The sequence below is a fragment of the Monodelphis domestica genome, chromosome 6, assembly GCF_027887165.1.
Source record: "Monodelphis domestica isolate mMonDom1 chromosome 6, mMonDom1.pri, whole genome shotgun sequence".
In the NCBI taxonomy this organism is placed as follows: Eukaryota; Metazoa; Chordata; class Mammalia; order Didelphimorphia; family Didelphidae; genus Monodelphis; species Monodelphis domestica.
Window position 1 is genome coordinate 85,628,752 of NC_077232.1, and position 24,846 is coordinate 85,653,597.

Sequence of the window (24,846 nt, forward strand, 5' to 3'; positions counted from 1 at the left end):
CTCTTCAGCTGCTCAAAGCAAGCACTTCTTCCCTTGGCTCTCTCTGGTAATGTGGGGGCTCACAGACATCTTGAATTTGCCCTCTGGCCACTCAAACTCAAAAGGTTCACTACCGCTGCTATATATAGTAAAGTTTTGTACTACAAAACAGATTTCATTGACATTATTTCTTAAGGGACATTTAAGTGATGCATTGGATAAAGTGCTAGGCTAGAAGTCAGGAAGAGTTCAAATATAGCCTCGCTTACTAGCTTTGTGACCCTAGGCAAGTCACTTTGTTTACTTTCCCCCCAAATGACATGATATTTCAGAACCTTCATTCTAGCACATCTCTGTTCCACAGAAACTTGGTATTTTACATAATCATAATCAGAAAGGTCAGTGTTATCAATATTTTTCCCTCTATTACTATTAAATATATAATGATATGTGCATAAAATGCCTATTGTTTACCCTCATTTTTTAGTATGAAAAAGGACTTACTTTACTCTATTTATCTCCAGAATATCCCTGAGTTTGAGTCTTGATAGAGGCTATTTTCCATAATGATTCTGGTAGTGAAAGTTTCCAAGTGAATGTCAGTTTTGTTTTGTTTTATTTTCTAAAGCAAAGAGGTAAACCCTAGCCCAGGAGTAAAAAGTCAGAGGCAAAGCATAAGAAAATAATCCTCAAGATTTAAGTGTCACAGGTTGGTACCAGTGACAGGATCACAAAGGCCCAGAATGTGAAATACAAGAAGAACCTTAATGGTCATCTAGTCCAAGAGACCATACAGAATCCAAAAGGCAAAATATATAACCCTGGTCTAAGATGGTCAGGCAAGAATGTGAGCAAATGAGTGACTTTGAAATGATGTGAAAGGGGCAGAGTCAAGATAGAGGCATAGTAGCAGGAGCCTTCCAAACCTCCTTCCAACTGATCATTACAAAAGAGTCTCAAAAGGACAGAAATCAAAACTGGACAAGTAACAGGGCTCTCCCACTGGATACAGCCTTAAAGGCAGGCAGGATTTGGGGATTCCCACTCTATATGGGGGCAAAACTGCACTAATCAAATCATAAGCAGATCACCCCTTCCTGCCAAAATCAGAGTGAGGACCAGAGCAATGTCTAAATTCTTGGGAGCTGGCTGAAAGCACCACAGACTTACCCCTGAGGGCAGTGTAAGGCCTTAACAATGAGACTTGAGACTCAAGGCTGAAGAATATGGAGCCTGGTCAACAGAGCAGGGACCTTGGGCAGAAATGAGGCTGGCCAGAGCTGAGGCAGCAGGAGATGGAAAGATAGCCTTAGGGCAAAATGCTTTAAAGCTCATTACACAAAGAACATCACAGATCTACCTGCCTTCACTCAGGATTCTGACTAAGAAGGGAAGATACTACCAAGGCAAAGCTGTGAGAGACAGAATCTAAGAAAGCAGGAACTCCATTCCATTAATGGCAAAAGGAATAAGCAACAGCAAAAAAAGAAAAAAAGAAAAAGAAAACTCTTGACCCTGAATAATTTCTATGGTGAAAAAGAGCAAACTACAGAAGCAACAACAGAGAGTGAAAAACAAGCAAACACATCCAAACTCTCCAAAAAAAAGTGGAAATTGGTCACAAGCTCTCAAGGAACTCAAAAAGGAGTTAAAGAACCAAGTAAGAAAGATAAAAGAAAAATGGGAGGAAAAAGTGGGAAAAATGAAATGATAGAAGAGTATTAGTTCCAATTTTGATCACTCAACATAATGGGTGGGAAAATGTCCTTTTAAGCATTGGTATATTTCTGTGTAACTCTTTCCTCTTGCTTTGAATGATCTCCAGCTGTGGACAACTCCTTGCCACTGCTAAAGAGTATTAGAAGGGAAGCAACTGAACTTGAGCAATGGCAACAACTAGCAATCAATGACTCTGAGCCATGTAATGTGGCATCCTCTTCAAGTGCTGTAAGAAAAAGAAGAAAAAAAAGAAAAAAAGAAGAAAAAGAAATCTTTAAGAGCTCAGATAATTAGGGAAGAAAAGCTTTATGGAGGAAAGGAGATTTGAAAGATTGGTAGAGTGCAAATGGAGAAGGGAAGAGAGAAGGACATTGTAGGCAGGAAATAAAGGTATAGAGATGTGAGTAAATATGGTGGAGGGAAAAACCCTCCTGACCCCACTGGAAGAATAGTCAAATAATGGGAAATAAGATTATATATTGGGCTCTGAAAATCTGGCAAATGATCATAGAACCACAGACTCTTGGATCTGGAAGGAACCTAAATGGTCATCTAGTCCAAAATGTACCTGATTAGCAATCCCTATACAATATTCCCAATAGATCTCCTGGGCTCCACTTATAAATCTCCAGTAATGGGAACTCATTTCTGTCCATGGAAATCCATCCTAAATATGTGTGGTTGTAATTGTCAGGAAGTTTTTCCTTATACTAGCCCAAATCTATCTTCATGCAACTTTCATTCATTGACATTCTGGGCCAAGGAGAGAATGACCAATCATCTTTCCCATATGATAGTCCTTCAGATAGCAGCCAATTAGTTGCCAGTGATATAGCACTTTAAAGATTTGCAAAGCACTTTAAAAATATTATCTCACATATTCTTTTTATTTCCAAAACTGAGGCCAGATTTGAACACATCTCCCTGGTTCCAGGTACAGTATCTGATCCGCTGAGCCATTTACCTTGCTGCCACTATAGAAGGCAGCTATTATATCTTCCTGCCTTCTCTAACCAAAAATTTCATTTCCGTCAACTGATGCTTCAAAGACATGATCATCCATCTTGGTGACTCTCCTCTGGATATATATATATATATATATATATATATATATATATATATATATATATATATAATTGAGTTTGTCAGTATGATTCCTAAACTCTAGTGCTAAGAACTGAATACATTTCACTATATGGGGTTGAACTCAAGCAGAGGATCCTGGAATAATCCACTTTCTCCTTCAGTGACATGACATGATAGAGAATGGTAAGCCACTGAAGATTTTTCAGATGTAGAGCAGTGTAATGAAAAGACTGTTTAAGAAAATTTAGTTGTAAGGTCTTGGATTCAAATTTGACTTCAGATACTTCCTACCTGTGTGAACCTGGGCAAGTCACTTAACCCCAATTGCCTAGTCTTTACAGATTTTCTGTCTGAGAATCAATGCTTACTATGGATTCTCTATTTAAAGATAACTATCAGCTTCTTTCTTTCCTCACCCTGTCCTGTCTTCTAAACATTCTTTATTTTCTAAAACCAATCCTTGATAGTTCCCAATCTATTTACTCACCATTCTTTAGACAAAGCCTATTGTGAATGTCAGTGTTCCCTATATTTTATTTCCTCATATTGGACACGCTAGTGATAATATCTGACCATGATAGAGTACTGCGGTATTATCACCTCTGACACTCTGGATCCTAGAATCATATTAATGCAACCTGAGATTTACAAAGAGATGGTAGAAGGCATGGAGTAGACTCCAAGACAGACCTTAGAGTCATGTGTATGTAGCTGGGTGACAGGCCCCTTCAGGACATGCTAAGCCTAGGGAATAAGTGAGTTATTGATTTGAATTGGTGGAGGGACTTGGCACTCCAGGAATCCTACATACACACAAACACAAGTAGATACAACTGTTCATCCAGACCAACACAAACAAAAATGGCAACAACAACAGAAAGCCACATTTGTCTTTTTTTCTTCTTCCATATTTCACAGCATGGAAGTTTGTCTAATTACTGCATCATGCCCTATTGACGGTTTGGGTAGCCTATCTCTCTAACTAGGAATCCTTGTGATTTATTAATACAATGTAGAGTCTCAGCTCTCTGGTCTATTGTACATTGTTAGACTTGAGGAAGCTGGAGTAGTGGCTGTACAATAGAAGCTATGGTCCCCTTCTTATCTGTATGTCAATGTGTGGAAGCATACATTACAAATCTTTTTTTTTTAATTGAAAAGTAAGAAAATGGCATCATTCATCGAGTTTTTATAATGAAGCAGAACTGTGCCTGACTCCTTAGGGATCCTTTTCACTTACATAGAGAAAATATGAGTGTGTATGTTTGCTACTTAGTAGAAAATGATTTCCACTTTTAAACTAATGAACTTTTGGTATAGACAAACCTTAATTGCTCAGCATTCAGTTAGGCATTCAGCATTTTATCTAGTCTAAGTTCAGCACCCCAGGCCAGTATTTGGGTAGTCTCTGAATTACTTTCAGACTTAAGAGGATGGGAGACAGTGTCCTGGGAAAGAGCAGAGAGCACCCTTCTCTCTCGCACCCACAAAGTTTCAGGCAACAGAACAACCCCCTATGCCGAAGTCACTTCTATGGGGTGTTCATTTCTGTGCAGAGTCTGAGATTTGAAATTTGAGGAAATTTAATCAAATAGATCAATTCACTGAGGTAATGATTTGTAAATGTGGAGAAGAATGAAGAGAGTGGGGATTTATTTATATGCTCAAACCAACACCAGGAAATCTGAGTCATATTAGAGGAGGCAATTTCATTTGTGGCTTTTGCATCGTTAATCAGGAACAATAGAAAATCAAGGCTAACAAAACAGGAAATGAAAAGATCACTCCATTCAGCACCAGATAGCATGTCAAATTCTTAGTAGATAGAATTGAGGAAATACTTTTTTGAAGACTTTTTCCGTTTAATACATTTTCATTCTTTGTGGATATTTGTTCATTGTGTTCAGTATTTTTATGGGAAATTTTTAAATGCCATTTTCCATGTCATCAATTAAATTGGTGTTAAAACGGATGTGGTTTCCAGCACTTTATCATCTTGGGATGCATCCAGAAGAGAGCAACTTGGATCATGAGGAAACTAGGACAATGTCACATAATATATTGACTGAGAGACCTAAAAATGTTTAGTTTGGAGAAAGGGTGGAACAGGGGTGAGCCTGACACATGATTGCTGACTTAAAATATTTGAGCAAATTTCATATGTAAGAGGGACTGGGGGATAGGGTGGCTAGATAGTTCAGTGGATAGAGGCAAGCCTGAAGACAGGAGATCCTGGATTCAAATCTGGTCTCAGACACTTCCTAGCTATATGACCCTGGAGAAGTTACTTAACCCCAGTTGTCTAGTCCTTACCACTCTTCTCTTTGCAACTGAGATTTAGTATTGATTCTTAGACAAAGATAAGGGTTGTTTTCTTTTTTTAAGGAGAGGGATTGGCCTTGTCCTACAACAATGGGTAGAAGATACATGGAGACATATTTCAGTTTTATTGTGTTTTTCTTTAAATTCCTAAAAGATAAAACTATTCAAAAGCAGAATAATTGGCTTCAGTGTATAGTGAGCTCCCCATTACTAGAAGTCTTCAAGCAGAGTCTGGATAAACACTTTTCTTGGTTGCTCTACATGGAATTCAGGTGTGGGTTCAGCTATGGATCAAACTAGATCTGGCTCCTAAATCTTATATTCTGTGAATAACCAGGACTCATATTTGAGTGTTTTTTAAAATGTCACTTTTCACAATTTATCATTTTCTTTATTTTAAGGCATACTTTAAAACTATTATATCAGGGGAAGCTAGGTGGATCCGTGGATAGAAAGCCAGACATAGAGATGGGAGATCTTGAGTTCAAATTTGGCCTTGGACATTTCCTAGCTATGTGACCCTGGGCATGTCACTTATCCCCATTGCCTAACCCTTACCTCTCCCCTGCCTTGGAATACAGTATTGATTCTAAGTCAGAGGATAAAGGCTTAAGAGAAAACCATCCTTTACATCCTTTAAAATGTTAGTTTGCTACATTAATATTGCAAGACTGTAGCATCAGCTTATTTCAGTGAAGGACCACTTTGTTTGAGACCATTGATGGATATGTAAGACAGAGTCCTTACATGTATATACAAAGACATAGCCAAGCAGGATTTCCATGTTCAGGCTATTCCTGCTGAAGCTATTCCCCCACCTCACCTTACCCTCCCCAGGTCTGGCTTGGATCCCCTGGATTATCTATTTTGCCACTGAAGACTCTCCTTCCCTAACCCCTACTTTAAAAAAAATGGGTCACAGAGCAGGGAACCACATCCCAGAAAAGGAATTGAAATGTCAGGGTTGGGAACAACATAGAAATCCTATTTCTAAATCAATTCTTTTTTTCTCTTCTAGTGACAAAGAAATCAGACGGAGAAGATGGAAGTTTTGATCCCGATAATCGGAAGGTAATGAGAAAAATGCAGCAATAAATGAAGTTTATTCATCAATAATCTTTTAAAAACAAAACAAAAAAATGGGATAGGAATTTGAAAAATCTTTACCTTGTGTGTTTTTAAAGTATTGTAGTCAGGGAACTTCATCCTCCAGCATGCCCCAGGGGTCCCTCCCCATTACTTCGGGCATGGGATTGGTCTTGAATTGGACCAATCCTATGCTAGGGAGGGGTCACTCCCTACTTCCCTGCCTAGGAGGGAACTTTGAATCTATCTATATTCAAAGTTTAGGGGGGTGGTTTCCTACTTACCTGTAGGTTAGGTTTTGGGGTCTGTTGTAGGTCTCCAATTAAAGAGGTGAAAGAAAACGATCTAACTTTGATCTTTTTAAAACTTTATTTAAAAAAAAAACCCACCAGAGTTGCCCAGGCTAAAATTAACTAACACCCCTCAAACATTGCCCCCTTTAAACTTTGACTCTAATTAGAGCCAAAGTTCCCTCCTAAGTGCGGGATTGGTCCTTATATTAACCAATCCTGGGCCTGGAAGTGGGGGGCATGGCCCTTCCCTAGCACGGGATTGGTCCAATTCAAGACCAATCCCATGCCAGGAAGGAAGGAGGTGAGACCCCCCCCACCCCCCGGGGGCATGCTGGGGGATGCAGTTCCCCTGACATAACACTTTAAAACTCACACTTCCATCTTAGAATCAATACTGTATGTTGGTTCCAAGGCAGAAATGCAGTAAGGGCTAGACAATGGGAGTTTTGTGACTTATCTAGGGTCACACAGCTAGGAAATATCAGATTTGATCCAGGACCTCCTATCTCTAGGCCTGGCTCTCAATTTGCTGAGCCACCCAATTGTCCCCAGGATTTTTTAAAAATTCTGATAATTAAAAATCTTATTTAAGAATTTAATCCCTAAAGCCTTAAAATTAGTTGTGGCAAGAAACGAGGTCCTTTCTATAGGAAGATGATATAATTTTAAAAACTCTTGCCTAAAAGTCACGACAGGGGTAGCACAATGGATAGGGCTCTAAGACTGGAGTAAGGATAATCTGAGTTCAAATAAAACTTCAGACATTTCCTAGCTAAGTGAACTTGGGTAAGTCACTTAACCCCATTTGCCTAGTCCTTGCTCTTCTGTCTGAGAATTGATACTAATGGGGCAGCTTGGTGGTTTGGTGGACCCAGAGTGAGACCTAGTGACAGGAGGTTCCAGGGTCAAATTTGGTAATAGACACTTCCTATGTGACCCTGGGCAAATCACTTAATCCCAGTTTTCTAGTCCTTAGTGCTCTTCTTCCTTGAAACTGATCTTAAGTATTGATTCTAAGAGAAGGTACAGGTTTTAAAAAATGATACTAAGACAACATAAGGATTTAAAATGAAAATAAATGTCAAGACATCTAGGGCTTACAATTGGTTCTGCCCATTCCCTATCCTAGTGCTCCTGCATGGAATTTCCCTCCTTTGGAGCTCAATTAATTACTTATTATTAATATATATTAATATATTATTAATTATATAAATTATTTTTATTAATATATTAATTATATATATTAATACATAAATTCTATAGAAATGAGAGATAGCATAGCAGAATCAGTTCTTAAGGTTAGAGAGAATCGAGTTCTGTCTCTGAAATATGCTGGCTAGGTGGCTAGACTAGACAGGTCACTTAACTAACCTCTCACTGATCCAGACAAGCCACTAAGACTATCAATTATAAAGCATGTGTCAATTTATATTACTAGAGGGAGTTTCTTCATTGACAGTTCCCTATAACAATGAAATCAAAAGCCCAGTCCAAAAAAATTTAAAGGCCATGGAAATGTCTTTTTATTTATTTTTAATAAATCTTTTTCGCTAAAGTGAAAATCTAATTAAATCATAAGAAGTGAGTATATGACTTCTCAGGTCCTTTTTAAAAGGCTAAAGGCTTTGATGCTCTGAATCTTTTTAAAAACCCTACATAGTGTCCTTTAAAGCATTTAGGACTCTTTGTTTATTACATTTTGTCCTACACAGAGTATTAATTCTGTTAATAGCAGTGCCTTAAATAGCAGCCTCTTTCGTCTTGTCTGCAAATATAAACTCTCCCATAAATGAGCCATTTTGCTGAGATTTTCAATATCTTGCAGCAGCCAGATTTTATGTAACATTTATATAACAGTCAATAATAATACCCTTTTCCAGAGTCTCGCCATGTGTTGGAGGCGACCTTGGTTCCCCCCACTGTCAATATCCCAGAGGAATCCAGGCTCTGATACCTTCTCTCATGCTGAAGAGACTTTGAGTATGAGCCCGAGTCTATTGTTACTGGCCAGGTTTGCTAAGACTTCTCACTAGCTGGGATTCATTTTAGTTGGAGGAACTTGAGGACCAGCTTCTAAGTTAGAGAGAGGGAGCGAGTGACCTGTGGTGGTAGGAGGCGTCTCCTCTGAGATGACTTCCAGTTTGTACTGCAGACATGTCATATGGACATAGCTATTTATATCTACTAGAATAGGAGCTTCTTGAGGGCAGGAACTATTTTTGCTTCTCTTTTTATTCCCAGTACTTAATACAGTTCCTGGCACATAGCAGACACTCGAAGTCTTCTTGACTTGATAAGAACACTTGTCTTGAAAATACCGAAAGATTAATGTATGAGGAATTAGAATAGCAACTCCCATTTCTATTGTTTTATATGTGTATGTCATCTCCTTTGCTCCGTTTCAAGTAGAAGACATAAATATTATTACTACCATTTTAAACTCTTAATTTCTACCTTAGTAACATCTCTAAAACAGAAGGACAAGGACTAGGCAATTGGAGTTAAGTGACTTGTCCAGGGTCACCAAGCTAGGAAGCGTCCAAGGACAGATTTTAACCCAGGCTTAGTGCTCTCTCTCCCCTGTGCCGCCCAGCTTCCTTTATTAATACCATTTAAGGGATTAGGAAAGCAGTCTCTGATATGACTTGCCTGAACTCATGTGGCTAGTAATTGACAGTTCTAGGACTTGAAACCAGATCTTTTGGGTCCAGATTATTTAGTGATGATCCTGTTAAATTTCAATGCCTCTCTTCGTTATATAGAATATAGTAATCACTCATACATGTTTGTGATATATGTACAGCAAACCTCAGTTTCCTCTAAACTATTTTTTCTTCTCTTTTATATAAGGAGTAGTTTTATGGGAGGGATAATTCAGAAATGAAGATAACATGAAAACAAAAGACAGTAATAAAAAGTAAAAATTTAAATAAGTTTAATTTCTGCCATCTGTAAAATAGAAATACAAAAATCACAGTGTGGAAAGAAGGGAACTAGATCTCAAAAGATCTTTCCAGCTCTGACATTCTTTGACTACAAAGGTCCACACAAATGTAGATTTTCATATACTAGGTTTGTGAAAGGTAAAACATTCCTGTATCTTAATGGTGACCCATTGGGTATAAATTCAAACATATACAGGGTCCATGTTGTTGTTCAGTCATTTCAGTCATATCTGACACTCTGTGCCTCCAGTTAAGGTTTTATTGGAAAAGATACTTGAGTGGTTTGCCATTTCCTTCTCCAGCTCACTTTACAGATGAGGAAATTGGTGACTTGCTTAGGTCACATAGCTAGTAAGTATCAGAAGCTGAATTTGAATTGAGGCCCTCTTAAGTCAACTTTATTCACTGCACCACCTAGCTACTTTATAGAATCCACAGAACACAATTTATTTAGAAGAACTAGATGATATCTTCTAACCAGATAGGGCAGGTCCCCTCTTCCTTAAGCTTATGACCTATGATGGCCTCATCTTGAGGACTAGGGGTAGAGGGTATTCTTATCTGACTCAGATTCTAGGTCTCTCTGAAATTGTTAGTCACTACTTCTCTACAGTTGAGCTATGCCCTAACTCAATTTAATTGGATTCCATATGCAGCTGAGCTTCATGTGATTCACTGGGCACCCTTATGTAGCCCTGAGGCATTGACATCCACCAATGAGGGGAAGCTCCCATACCAATGGGCTTTGGATTTCAAGTTATACAGGAGTGGGGTAGGAAGAAATCATTAACTCTAGAAGCAGAGGATTTAGGTTTGAATCTTGGTCCTGACACTAGCTATGTGTCTTTCTGTGGCTCAAGTTGTTGAAGAACACAGTGTTTTTGTATATTTTTTATTAGCTACCTTGGTAGAAATTAAAATGTCTTAGGATTATTATAAAAATAGTTTTGAACTCTCAAACCTGCTGACTTCTACCTTAGGGAGCCCCAGATCACACTTTGAGAAATATTGGACTAAATAATCCCTTCCTACTCTAAAAATCCGATGAACAGGGAGGCAACTAGATGACTCAGTGGGTTGAGAGCCAGACTTAGAAACAGAAGGTTCCTGGGTTCAGATTTGGCCTCAGATACTTACTAGCTGTATAAACCTGGGCAAGTCACTTAACCTTCCTTGCCTAGCCCTTACCACTCTTCTGCCTTATAGTGAATAGATCATATTGATTCTAAGATGGAAGGAGAGAGTTGCTGAGGTTTTTTAAAAACCCTGTGAACACTATCAATTTCCATATTTCTCAATTAGAGGAATTAATGCTATTTACTCTTTCTTTCCAGCAAAAAACCAATTGGTTGTTTCTCAAGGGTGATATGGACACTAGAACAAACTCACCTGACCTGGACACACAGTCACTATCTCATAGTAGTGGTACCGAGCGGGACTCTCTTCAGAGAGTGCAAGGAGACTTCTATTCACGTGAGTGGTTGTGCTGGGCAGCAATTCAGAGATGAAGGGTTGAATGCCGTCAGGGAAGGTGATATTAGGAAGCAGACGCTTTGGTCTAAACCCAACACCAAGAGCTCCCATGTTGCATTCTCTATCCCAAAGAAATAATTCTTATTAAGTATGGAGCTATGTTGATGCACTAGTCACTCATTTCTATACTGTAATTTCCTTGAGCTATGCATCTAATTGCATTAAAAACTTGTCCTTATGAAGTTTCTCTGTGGATCTCCATCAGAAACAGTCAGCAGTGGGAAAACAACATAGGGAAAACTTAGGGCAAAAGGCCTTTTCTTAGTGCCCTGTTAAAAGAGAATGGCTCCTAGCAGTCAGGGAAGAGGCACGTCCCCACAAGAGCATGGTCCAGGCGGATTAAATATCATGCACTGAGTCAGCTACCTCAGAAAAACTTCTGGCTCATTCTGCCTAGGTAGAGAAAGAAATGAACCTTGATTTTCCTTCAATATGAAACAGACACAGCAGTTGCATTCATAACTCTTTTGGGGGTGTTGTGAAAATCATTATGATTGATCATAGGACTTAAGGCAAAGATCCTGGAGTAATTGTGAAGTAAGTGGTTTGTGAAGTTAGTGTTCAAGAAACATAATTTAACAGCCAGCATGCATGCAGGGCTGATGGGACAGGTATTTCAGCACTGAATCGAATACTGGGGAATTCTTTAAAGAGAACAATTTCTTCTGGGACAATATAATCACTAATAAGTAACAATATGAACTCAGAGTCAAGTCAATGAATATTTATTAAATGCTAAGCACCAGGAGAAAGTGTAGAAGCAAAAAATACAGATAATTCCTGCATTCAAGGAACTTATGTTCTAATTGAGAATATAAAGGGGGTAGCACCTAGAAGGAAGCTGAAAGGGCTTGAGGAAGGAAGATATTCAGAGCTTGGTGGAAGCAGAAGCCTGCAGAGTAGGGAGCAGAGGTTAAAGAGCATCAAAGAAGTCAGCATCTTTGGCTCAGGCTCTCCCTTAAAACAAGTGCTGGGAAGAACTGACCAATTGGAGAAAGGGCCATAGAAGCAGCCTAAAAAAGCTACAGAAACAGAAGGATCTTCTGGGATGAGACAGCTACTGGCCTTGGTGGTGAAGGCATCTTCAGGGTTGAGGAGGCCATGATGGAAAATTAAATCTGGAGAGTTAGGAGCTGAACCTAAGGAGGAATGGAGGGAAACTATATCATAAAGCAAGTACTGGATGGTTGTTTAGTCTAATTCCCTCATCATAGAGATAATGAAATTTGGGACCAGAGAGAGAAAGCACCTTTGCCAAACCAGATAAACAGTACTCTTACTGTTATTTGTCAGGACTTGTTTTCATGTCCTTTCACTCCAAACCTAATGCTCTTTCTGTTATACAACATTGCTCTGTGGGAGAAATAATAAAAGCATGACAAAAAAATTCACAGAAAAGGAAATGAGAATATCACATTATTTGTGACCAAATATAATATGAAATCCTTAAAATGTAGGAAATAACTTTAGGAGATTCATTTCTTTTTTGTATACTCCCCTTCTTTGTGGACATTCCATCTCGGCCACATACAAGTATGATGCATCTCAGACTTCATCATCATCATCATTGCTTAGGAAATGTATTTTTCCCAAGATTTCAAATTCTAATCTCCAACCTCTAGCACTGATCTTTTCATCCCTTCAGCTTTTTTCCTTATTTTTAATTTGCTTTTCACAATTATCATGTCCTCCAGTTCCCTGAACCCTCTTTATCATTCCAGTTTATCTCCCTTTAGCTCACCTACTTCCCCATCTGTCATATTAATATTTTAATAATAATAATTAATAATAATTCCTGTGCTAAGGAGCAGATAGGTGGCACAGTGGAAAGGGTTCCAGACATGGAGTAGAGAGGACCTGGGTTCCAATCTGATTTCAGATATTTCCTAGCTGTGAGACCCTGGGAAAGTTGTTATTAAGACAAAAAAATAAGTGTTTAAACAAAAATTCATGTATTACCACTCTAAAATTCCTAGGATATTTTGCTTTTCCCAAACCATTTATTCTCATCCCTAATGGTTATCTCATCAGTTAATTCTTCTATTCCAGCTTATAGTCTGCTAAGTATCCCTAATGAAAGTTGAAATTGTGATGATTTCACCAACCTACCATACATCAACAGGGCCTTTCCTGCTACTTAACATCATTCTACTTTCATTGACTCCCTATCTGAATCCATATAGTCACTGTTGGAAAGCTTTTCTCCTTTCAAGGTAGAACAAGTACTAGCTTCTTATTTCATTGAGTTCATTAACTCCTTCAAATCCCATTCATTCCTCAAAATTTATCATTAGCAGCATTTACCCTCTGCTCTTTTCTTCTAGTTCAAGAAGAAGTGACTATGCAAAGACTAATCTCTCTACCCATGCCTTTTATCCCATAAGCCAGTGTGGGGTAACCTTTTAGAGACTGTATGCCCAAACTTCACTTTCAAACCACCCAGGAGCCCCAGAGAGCAGAGGGAGGAGGTGCTCACATTGGTCTGTTGGACAGAGGGGCCAGCCATACAAAAAATGTCCCCAGGCCCTGTGGAGAGGGGAATGGAGCAGCCCCCTCCATGCCACCAGAGCACATGTGCCACATCTTCACCAACGTGGCATAAGCTCTTGCTTACTCCAAGATCTTGCTCCATGACTCTTGCCTCCTTTCTCTCTCTCTTTTGTACACATGTAGTCTCTTTCTTTGTGCTGATCTCTTTATATCAAGCCTATAAGAATATTCAATTATCCAACATCCAGCATCCTTCCTATGATTCTTCTACCTCATCTACCAGCCCTCCCATAACTCTACTACCCTTTATAGCTAAACCTTGAAAAAAATTATTAATTTCATTTACTTTCTTATTGTCCGACTATCCCCTCAATTTCTTAGAACTGGTCATTTGTCTCCAGACTGAACTACCCTTCAAGAGGTCACCAATAAATTCCTAATAGCCAGGTTTCCTCAGTTTTCAACTTTCTTGTACTCTCTACAGTCCCTGGTCACACTGAGCACCCCCTTTCTGTTTAATACTCCTTTCTTAGGTAAATTTAGAGGCAACATACTCTTATACCTCTTGGATTAATCCTTTCTTTTGTTGGCTTTTCGTCTCCTGAAAACCTGTGGTATGAGTGTTTCAGGAGGGTCTATTACTGATCCCTTTTCTTCTTTCTCTCCATTGGCAGCATAATTTACCCTCATGCCTTCAAGTATCATCTCTACCAACATGACTTCTAAATCTGTCTCTAACCCAAACCTCTTTCTTGAACTCTACTCATGTATCTGTCCAGTCACCAAAGGATATCTTCATTTGGATGTCTTACCAGAACTTTAAACTCAACATGTCCATAACCAAGTTTATCATCTTTCAACACAATAACTTGTTCTTTCCAACCACTATTTCTATAAGTAGCATCAACCATTTACTTGGTCTCCTGTGTTCAAAACCATGGTATTATCTCTGATGTCTCCTTCTCTCTTATTTTTCATATCCAAATAATCAACAGCCTCCATTGATTCTACTTCTGAGTCACTGATATTCATCTCCTCCTCTATTCCTACTGTTCATCACTATCTACCAGCATGATTACAATAGCTTAAAAAAAGCAGCTCTTACTTTCTGTCTTAGTGACAACTCTAAGACAGAGGGTGAAGGGCGAGGCAAATGGGGTTAAGTGACTTGCCCAGGATCATGCAGCTATGAAGTGTCTGAGATCAAATTTGAACCCAGGTTTTCTTGACTCCAGGCCTGGTACTCTATCCACTGGGCTACCTAGCTGCCCCTCCATGTATCTTTTAAAAACAAATTAAATGTCACTTTTCCCAGAATACCTTTCTTGACTTTTCCCAATTGGTAACAATCTTCCCCTTTCATACCTAACACTGTACTTTGCATCTTTACAGATCCTTTAATCATTCAGAATGTGAGTTGGGAAATAATGGCAATTTTCCCTCATGGCCACTAGATGGCAAACATATATTGCTTTTTAAAAAAATGTCTTCCTATTACTAAAAAATTGGTTGTAACCGTTTCCTGCTTTCTTTAATGAGTCTAGAAATTAATAAACCAACAAGAACCTACTGTGTGTAGTTACAATCAAATTGGGGGGAGGAAGATTTTTGTTTACTTTTTCCCTCCCCAAAATTTTACTTTTAAAGAGATTTACAATATTTTTATATATTTACTTTAAATGATTTTCACATGACAAAGATTTCATATTAGTCCAGAAACCTGTTCCAGTCTGTTGGTATAATTAGACTTTTAAATTTTGGTTCCATGACGATGGGAAATTTGATTTGTTTTAAATTCATTCTATCTCATTTTCATCATCATTGCTGATTATACTAATATGTCCTCTGAACTTCAAAAATCCAGAAAGAAACCCATGCCATGGTTAACAATAAGAGTATGCCACAGGATTTCTTGCACCACTGCACTTGTTTTCCTAAAGTGTCTTACACTGTCATGATAAAAAGAAAATTTTACCTTTTCAAAGTATTTAAATCATAGAAATTAGAGTTGGAAGAGATGTTGAAGACCCTCTTATCCGATTTCCTCATTTTACAGAAGAGCTAAGGGCCAGAGATGGAAAGCACTTCCTGGGCAGTGTGCAACAGAGACTAGAATCAAACCATATCCTTCTAACTCCATAGCCATAGTCCTTCCCAAGCTGCCTCCATAAGCCTAATGCTTCAAAGTGCTGCCATTGATTTACTCAGTAATGGGATTTAAAAGAACTGATTGGCTAATGTAGCCACAGCCAGAATGAGCCTTAGAGGAAGCCTTCATTTGTTTTGGATCCTCTCCCATGGTCCCTCCAGTGCCTTGAGGTTCCCATGTTGTCCCTTGGCTTTCCAGGGCTCTCATGGTGGTGTCTTCCTCCAAGCCTGCCCTCGATGGTCAGTTCTCAAAGTTCTAATCCTGGTCCAACCCTGTTCTCCATCCCAGTTAAGGTCTTTCATGTGCTAATCTGATAAACCAGCTGTTGCTCATGTATGCTAGTGGGTCACCTGTACCTTCAATGGAGATTCAAAGAACTTGAATGCTATAAAGGGCATTTGAAATCAGGTAGCTCAGACCCCTCATTTCATGGACAAGGAAATAAATACATAGAAGAAGGGAAATGACTTGCTCTTAAGGTTAGCCAGTTAGTGATACAATCAGAACTACTGGGTAGGTTGGCTGACTCCCATTACCCTCTTTTTTCTACTACCCTGCTTAGCCTCCTCATACTCCTCTTCATATGTTGGCTGGTACCTTCAGTAGACACTCCCTTAATCTAAAGGAGGGACATTAAATGGGAGTTAACTTTTGGCAGGTGAGGACAAAAGGACATTTTGGTTCTCAAATAATAACAAGAAGCATCCCCTGTCCTATATCTAATAATCCTGATAATTTTAAGCATCTGTGTAACTTTGGCCAAATCATTTCAATTCTCTGAGCCTCAGTTTCTTTATTTGTAAAGTGAGGGGATTCAGTCTGTGAAATCCCTTCTAGTTCTAAATCCATGTTCCTATGACTCTGTGATCCTATGATATCTTTCAGTCTAAATCCCTTAAAGGATAACTTTTTTTTTTTTAGGAAATGAGAGGTTCTGGTCTTCTAACTATCTATTTCATTTCCTGTTGGAGTTTTCCTCATGCTTTTCTTCACTTAAAACCATCTTTTCTCATAGCTTCATTTTTATGTAGTTTATGTATTATTATACATTCTGGTTATGAGAATTAAAGTTTATATATATGTATAAACATGTATTTATAATGATCCTCTTTCATGCCTTTGGAGAATGTAGATTCTTTGAAAATCAATACATTGTGTTTTCAGGATTCAAGATAGAATTGAAATTCAGGTGTTCATCACATTTCACCTTTTTCATAGCCCTGCTTGGCTGCTCAAAGGGATTTTGACTTACATCAGCTCTCCAGGGAGCAGGCCTCAAATAAGGCCAAACCCTATTGAAGGTCCAGATATAAAATTTGAAAGAGCAAGAACATGGAACACGATGCATCTGTGTGGGTCTGAAGCCAGCTCTGGAGATTCGCAAATTTCACATATATATATATATATATATACGGGGCACACATACACACATGTGCACATACCCCTATACACACACGCTACCTGCAATTTTAACAGTCCTATTAGTGCCGGCTGTGGATCTGCTGTCTGTTCCATGTTTTTATGAGAACTCTTTCATCATTTCATTTCAATTTGGTCTTCCTCAGTTGGCATGCTTGTGGGCATGATCTGAAGAGCCTGTTAAAAGCTATATGTGTCTGTTTCAGGATTCCCATATACCAAATCTGCTTCTCTCCCTGGATATGGAAAGAATGGATTCAACCGGGTAGGTACTTGATCCCAAGCACGAAGCTCACTAACATGCAAAGATATCACCAAGTGCCTTGGCTGACAGCTTTTCTAACTTTTTGAGCAACAGCCCCGCAGGAAATCCAGGATGGTTGACATATCTGCCAGCATCAAATAATCAAATAGTCTTTTCTCTCTCTCTCTCTCTCTCTCTCTCTCTCTCTCTCTCTCTCTCTCTCTCTCTCTCTCTCTCTCTCTCTCTCTCTCAAATTCTAAAAGAACATAGTGATTCGTTCCCTACTTCCCTTCTATCTTCTTTCTCTCCCACACCCAAACAGTCCAAATAAAGAGATCTTACCACAAAATGGGAATCCAGCAAAACTGAAAATCAGTCACAGGTAGGAACAAGGCAGTCTTTCAGGAACAACCACCATACAAAGGTCAGCTGTCATGAAGTCCTTTTGAATACAAATATAATCAGAGAGAATCATTTTTGAAAGTTGGGAAACCTGAGAAATTGTTGTTTTGTATTCAGGCATTTGGGGCATCTGATTAGTGGAGAGGAGACACAGAACAAATGGTAGACTTGTTCATCATCTTCCTCCCAATACTATAGTCATAGTGGCTGGTGGCAGTGGTATCATTACTAAAAATAACCCAAGACTAATATTTAAGGTTGTGTTTTGCAATTCTATGTAAAATATATACAGATGTTTTACACCCAGTGTTGGATTTGAATTTGAGGATAACTGTAGTTATATTCCTTAGCACTTCATGAAAAATTGGTGCTTCCCACATTTAAAATGCATTTTCATCACTGAATGATCTGAATTTTGGAATGAGCATGCTGCATGCTGCCTACAGTGTGTGTAAAGTGACTTCTTCCCCTTCGCCTTCCAGATTAGGATGGAGAGAAGAGCACAAACTAAAGGGGACCAGCAGAGATAGAAATAAGCAAATGATCTTAATCATATCTAGCCCATCCTTCTCTCTCCCCTAAACACCAGGAACCTAAGACAACTGAGTTTGGGAAAGAGTGATGGGGAAATGGGGAAAAAGAAACATACTGTGGATAAAAAACTGAGTAAACAGATTAACCATCTTTTGTCTGAATGCCTTGATGGTCTTGATGCCTTCAAATCTTGTAGATAGTTTATTAAAAGCTGAACTCTAAATTTTTCAATAACTAAGATCCTGAAATAGTAAATATGAGTTTATACATACTTTCATTTTTCCTGGGAGAAAAAACCATAATGAGCAAGAAAATCCTACTGATTAATCCATTCACATTTGGGGAGCATATATAGACTGTGAAAATACTTAAGTGACTTGCACAGCATTATACAGCTAGCAAGTATCTGAGACCAGATTTGAATTCTTCTTAACTCCAGGACCAATGCTCTATCTACTGTTCCACCTAGCTGCCCTGTCTTGCTAAGATCATAGAATTAAGAGCAGGAAGACACCTTCAAGATCCTCTAGTCCAGAGATTCTCAAAGGAAGATCCACAAACCTCTGGGAGTCTCCAAGAGGCTGTCAGGGGGTCCCTTAGTCAAAATTTTTTTATAATAATGCTAAGAAGCAATTTGCCTATGAAAATATCCCTCCCTTTTCTAAATACATATCTGTATTAAGCTGCATTTTCTTTGTATGCTTCAAACTATATTACATCTGGTTGAACACAGGAGCAAATATCTCCTGCTGTCATCTGTCTAAGCTAAGAGATTTCCAAATATAGATAAAACACTGCCACTCTTCTCACTGATTTGTTTATTTTGAAAATGTTACTTTTCATGAAAATGTGTTACGTTAACAATGTAATGGATTTATTATTGTTATTGTAATGAACTCATAAATATTTTAAACTTTATAAGGTTTATTTTCTAATACAATGAATGTTTATATAAATATAAATATTTATTTGAATACCATAAATATATCCTATATAACCCACAGCACTTCCAAAAGTTCTCAATAATTTTTTAGTGTAAAGGAACCTGTGGCCAAAAAGTTTGAGAACCTCTGACTTAGTACAGTGTTGTATCTTTCCATAGAGGGGGGTTATTATTCAGATATAGACTGGATTAGAGGTCCTTTCCTTTCCAACTCAGATTCTGTGCTTGTTTGGGAAAGATTTGATTTGGACTTTTTATATCTTTCTCTGCTCCTCACTAACATTTGAAGTTTCATATTTTCATCTAATCTCCCTGTCTTTATCATATTATAAAGCTATTTCTTAGGGAGAAGGAGGTGGCAGCCACAACATCTTTGACCTTCAAAATGACCATTTCCCTAAAATTCTGTACAACTTTGCAAGCATTAACTTTGTCCTATGTCTAAAAGATGTCTAGGAATTGCATGTTGACTGACTACTCCTTGGGTGCCTACATGATCAAAAGTTTAATAGGAACTGAACTATCTCATTTCATCATGAATAGCCACTAGACAGCTGCATAAAGGATTCAATGCCAAGTGGGGAGAGTATCAATGATAATTTTCTGGGGAAAAGTAGATTGTATGTCAGATTGATCATGTGAGGGTTTTTTTCCCCATCCAATAACTAGATTTCTGATATAGACTTTTTCTATTATTTTTCTATTATGGTTTTCTCCTAAAATAAGAGCACATTAAACAATATTTCCAGTTAATTGAGAGGCCTATGGAGTTGAACTGGGTCTCATTCATTTCTGTATCCCTGAAGAATTTAACATTTCCTTCAGAGAGGCAGTGATCACTAAAGGCATTTTGTGGTTTAAAAAATTGGTTCATTTAATTGATGTTAATTTACTGTGTGCTAGACAAGGTTAATATAGTGATTTGGAATCTATTTTGATGCCTTATTAATATTTCTTTTAAATGACTCCAAGCAATGTGGTATCCATCCCTCTTGGATTTTTGACTTGGAGGTCTCTTCCAAGTAGGAATACTCCTGGTGACCTAGTTGGTCACTTTTGTTATTAGGAAATAAGACATTTCTACTTTTTTGTCATTGTATTAAAAGACATAGAACTTTCTTGGAGTGACAAGACATCCTCATTTTATAAATAAGGAAAAATGAGGCTATCTACCATCAGAGCCTGGACTTGTCAATAACTCTTGGAGCCAGAAGGGACATTAGAGGTAACTATAAATCAAATCTCTAGTTTCACAAATAAGGACAGAAAGATTCAAGAGGTAAAGTGATGGAGCAGCTAGATGGCTCAGTGGATAGAGAGCCAGGCCTAGAGACGAGAGGTCCTGCATCCAAATTTGGCCTCAGATACTTCCTACCTGTGTGACCCTGGGCAAGTCATGTAACCCCCATTGCCCAGCCCTTACCACTCTTCTACCTTGGAACCAATATTTGTTCCAATTCTGAGTCAGAAGGTAAAAATTTAAAAATAAAAAGAGGTAAAGTATTTTGCTTAAGGGCACATAGCTAGTTAAAACCATGGCCCAAATCTCCTAACTCATTCTTTCTACAATATTAGATATCCTTTCTTGGAAGACGATTTTACCTTAAAGAAAGTTTTTTTGTTTGTTTGTTTATTTTTAACACTAGGGAATGGTGTTGCATGGTGACTTTGGGTAAATCACTCCTCTCATGTTCTCGGTTTCCTCACTTATAAAATGAAAAAGCTAGACTAGATGATTTCTGAGGTTCCTTTCTTGTTTTAAATCTTATGATTCAATGGACAGTCATTATTGGACTGTCTATGGACATATATTCTCAGCAGCATTGAACATTCTCATTCTCTTGTGGTTTGATTTTGTGTCCTAAAATTGGAATGTAGAAACATTCCAGGGATCCAAAGTTGGAGTTACTTAGGTTGTATCTCATCTGATTCTGTATTTTCCTCTCCCATTTCCTCCAAGAAACACCAGTAAAATAAATGACCACTAATGGATATTGTTTTATTTCCTTTAATGGAGTGGGGTATAAATAATAGCCCCTCAAGTCCTGGATAGTTTTGCCTGAGTGTGTGGAGTTACCTGGATTGACTTGATGGTTTTAAAGCCCTCAATTGGACTCTGGCACACAAATGGCCTGAATTGCCTAAATGTCACCTACTTTTGTAGGTTATCCCTAAACCCACCTATTGAAGTGATAAACTCAAGAGAGACATGAACAGGGATCTGTTTGGCTATTTGTATAGGAGAAGCTTTTTAGTTTTATCTACAGGGTTCAACTTAACAGGATGGGGGACTGGGAGGATCTCATTGTACAATTCTGGAACCTGAGAGCTGGATAAAGGAACAATGTGACCAATGTCCAATAACATGTATCCAAGTCAGGATCGAAACCCAAATCTTTTGAAACCAAATCTAGTCTTTCCCCTCCCTCAGGTTGTTAGGGACATCCAGAGATGACAGAACTCTCATTCAGGGGAGTTGTCACGGTGCTCTTGAGAGAGCCTGGAAAGAGCTCTCTTTTGTCTGCTTCAGAATTCCATCTGACTTCTTGTTGGGTGCCAATGGGACCTTGTGATTAAGATAAAGGACACTAGATGGCAACATTACTCTCTCCAATTCAGTGGATACTACACTAGGATGCCCTAGAATGCAAGGAATGCCATAGGAAAGCATCATTAGATTGTAGGTTTAGACTTAAAATAATCATAGGAGCACACATTTAAACTAGAGAGACACCTCAGAAGCCTTACAGTCCAAACCCTTTGTTTTATAGATAGGGAACCGAAGCCCGAGATGGGAAGTAATTACTCAAGGTTGCATAGGCAGAATTTGAACCCAGGTGGGTCCTCTGAGTTTCAGTTCAGTACTCCTTCCACTCAACCATATAGAATGGTTGCTAAACTCAGTATAATCAGGAGTAGCTAGGTAGCACAGTACATACAGTGGTAGACTTAAAGTTGGGAGGATGTAGGTTCAAATCTGGCCTTAGACACTTCCTAGCTGTGTAACCCTGGGCAAGTAGCTTAACTCCAATTGCCTAGTTTGGTATTAATGAATCTATGGCATGTGTGCTAGAGCATGCTGGAGGAAGTTGCCCTCCTCCCTCTCTCCACACCCATCTGAGGACATTTCTCACATCACCCTCACCCCTGCCCAGAAGCCCAATGGAAACCCTTCCTCCCTCCCCTGTCTGGGGTAAGGTTTGGGGTGCCTATATGGTATGAGGGTGCAGTTTGTGCACTTTGTCTCTAAGGTTTCTAAAAGGTTTACCATCACTGGCTTAGTTATTACTGTTCTTCAGCCTTGGAATTGATACTTAGAGTCAATTCTTACCAGAAGGTAAAAGGTTTCAAAAAATAAAATAAAATGACTGCAATAGAGCCATGATGCCTCAGGAAACATTGACTTGGGCTTGACTGGTAGGATGAAGTACTGAATTTGACAATAGATTAAATGTTGTAACAATATAGTTGGATTTGTTTACAATGTTTTATGGACATATTACAAAACCAGATAGGGCACTGACCTTGGAGTCAAAAGACCTGGGCTCAAATCCTGCTTGAGATATTCTCTAGTTGTGGGACCCTAGGCAAATCACTTAACCTCTTTATTACTCAGTGTCCTTAATCTATAAAATGAAAGAGTTGGACCCAATCCTTTCAGCTTTAAACCCTCGATCCTATGACGTGCTAGTGTTGGGCAATATTATGTGGAATGAGCCTGTGTGCTGAATTTCTTCATTGGTGACTGTGATCATTAATGCTATGCTCCATGATATCAAGATTATATTCTCTCCTAAGGGCTTATGCTTTAACTGTGCTCAAGGAAAGACCTCTTTTCCCAGAGGACCAACCACCTGTTTCCAGATTCAATGTTCTTTTTGCTGCTCTCTCTTTCTCTCTTTTCCAGAATGCAAATATGGCCCAATATGAAGCAGACCAGGATACCAGTTGGGGGATGCGAGGTACATGAAGCTAGGACTTCAGTGGGTCTAACCTAGTGTTCATTCTTATCTAGGGGAGAGGGGCTCGGGATCATATTTCTGTAAGCATCATTTTGAAAACCCAACCATCACTTATTGATTAATTCAGGTTAATTTCCATGCCTAACTCTTGGCTCATCTCTCCTGCATCTTACCATAGAGAATCAATTTAATTTTCATCTTTTCCCCCTTTGAGATACCCTGCTATCTCCCATTCTTGGATAATGCTGACTCTGTCCTGGCTTCTTATGGGGTAACCTAGGCAAAAAAAATGCTGTAATTACTACTGAACCATGCGACCCATACTAACCAAAATGATCATTTGATACCATGCATTTTAGCTCCATATTGATCCCAGATCTAATTCAAGTGAGATTCTTGATTGCAGTGTGACTAGATGAACTTTCCTTGACCATCAGAACTCTAAGCAAAATGGCAAACAATAATAATGGTAGCTTAACTTACATAGAACTTTAAAGTCAAATCTAATACACACTTAAGTGCCTTACCATGTAAAAAGCATTGAGCAACTTATACAGGTGACTAAGATGACCTCACAAAAGCAAGGGGAAGTAGGCTATGTGTTATTACTATCTCCCTTTTACAGGTGGAGAATCTGAAATTCAGAGATTAAGGAACTAATTTATCTAAGGGGGCACAGCTGGGAAGTGTTGAAGTTAGGACTTGAAATCCTAGCTGTAGGGTTGACTTATTACTACACCATACTACACTACTTTAAGCATTTACTGTATACAAAATAAAACTGCCTTACCTAGGGAAGCTACACAAGGAAAGAAGACATGTCCCCTGCCCCCAGGGAGTTCACTATTGATCTGGGAGGATATGGCATATACTCAATAATTACCTGATGACTGTAAGGCAAAGTAACACAGAATAAGGACATAATATACACCAAGTGCTTTGTAAGGTCTAAGGAAGCAAAGATCATTTCCAGCTGGGAGAGGCAGTGAATACTTTATAGAAGAGGAGCCATTTGAGCTGTATCTGAAGGATATAGAAGATTCCAACAGGCAGGATTTGGTGGACAGGATAGGAAGACATTCCAGGTTTAGGGAACAGTGAGAAAAGGTGATGGGAGGAAGGAAAAAATATGGAAGTGGAAAAAAAGGATGGAGAAAGGAAGGAAGGAAGGAAGGAAGGAAGGAAGGAAGGAAGGAAGGAAGGAAGGAAGGAAGGAAGGAAAGAAGGGAAGGAGGGAGATAGAAAAGGAGGAAGGAAGGAAGGAAGGTAGGTGGGAAAGAAGGAAGAAAGTAGGTAGGAAGGAAGGAAGGAAAAAAAGAAAGAAAGAGCTTGTATTGATACAGGAAATAGCATATCATTTGACCAAAGGAGAAGCTGAGACACAAGGAAGTTAGTTTACTTAAAGTCACTTAACCAATCAGTCAGTGGCAAAACCTAGACTAAAACCCAGGACTCCTTGACTTCTAGTTGGTGATTCTTTCCACTCTCCAAAACTGCATTTCTAGTATTTTTTTTTATTGTGTGGATACTTAACAGTTGTCAATATTGTCATTTCCACAATACCTCCATAAGTTAAGCCTTAAAACACCCACTTCCCAAGTGGGTAAATTGAAGTTGTCAGTAGATTTCTCTACCTCATTCAAGTCATCAAGAGAGACAGAGCTTGAGATGGCACATTCAGGATTAGCATTTGCTAGTCTCTCACTTGGTATTCAGACCCCTGGACCATACCTTGTGCTC

The 24,846-nt window shown here is 38.7% G+C and overlaps 1 protein-coding gene and 1 long non-coding RNA gene across 14 annotated transcripts in view; one reads left to right on the forward strand and one right to left on the reverse strand.

Annotated features, from left to right (window-relative positions):
* ABLIM2 (actin binding LIM protein family member 2) overlaps window positions 1–24,846 on the forward strand; it is a 335,657-nt gene that overhangs the window by 275,602 nt on the left and 35,209 nt on the right. For all 13 annotated transcript variants that reach the window (XM_056802386.1, XM_056802381.1, XM_056802379.1 and 10 more), the window contains 4 exons: window positions 6,125–6,177; window positions 10,765–10,903; window positions 17,228–17,286; window positions 23,052–23,106. In XM_056802386.1, the coding sequence (XP_056658364.1) occupies window positions 6,125–6,177; window positions 10,765–10,903; window positions 17,228–17,286; window positions 23,052–23,106 (306 nt within the window). The remainder of the gene's footprint in view (window positions 1–6,124; window positions 6,178–10,764; window positions 10,904–17,227; window positions 17,287–23,051; window positions 23,107–24,846) is intronic.
* The window catches only part of LOC103104773 (uncharacterized), a 29,796-nt gene continuing 16,622 nt past the window's right edge, over window positions 11,673–24,846 (reverse strand). The window contains exons 2-4 of the long non-coding RNA XR_469220.2: window positions 23,435–23,547; window positions 17,608–17,707; window positions 11,673–12,102 (exon numbers count right to left, since the gene is read on the reverse strand). This is a non-coding gene — a long non-coding RNA (uncharacterized LOC103104773). The remainder of the gene's footprint in view (window positions 12,103–17,607; window positions 17,708–23,434; window positions 23,548–24,846) is intronic.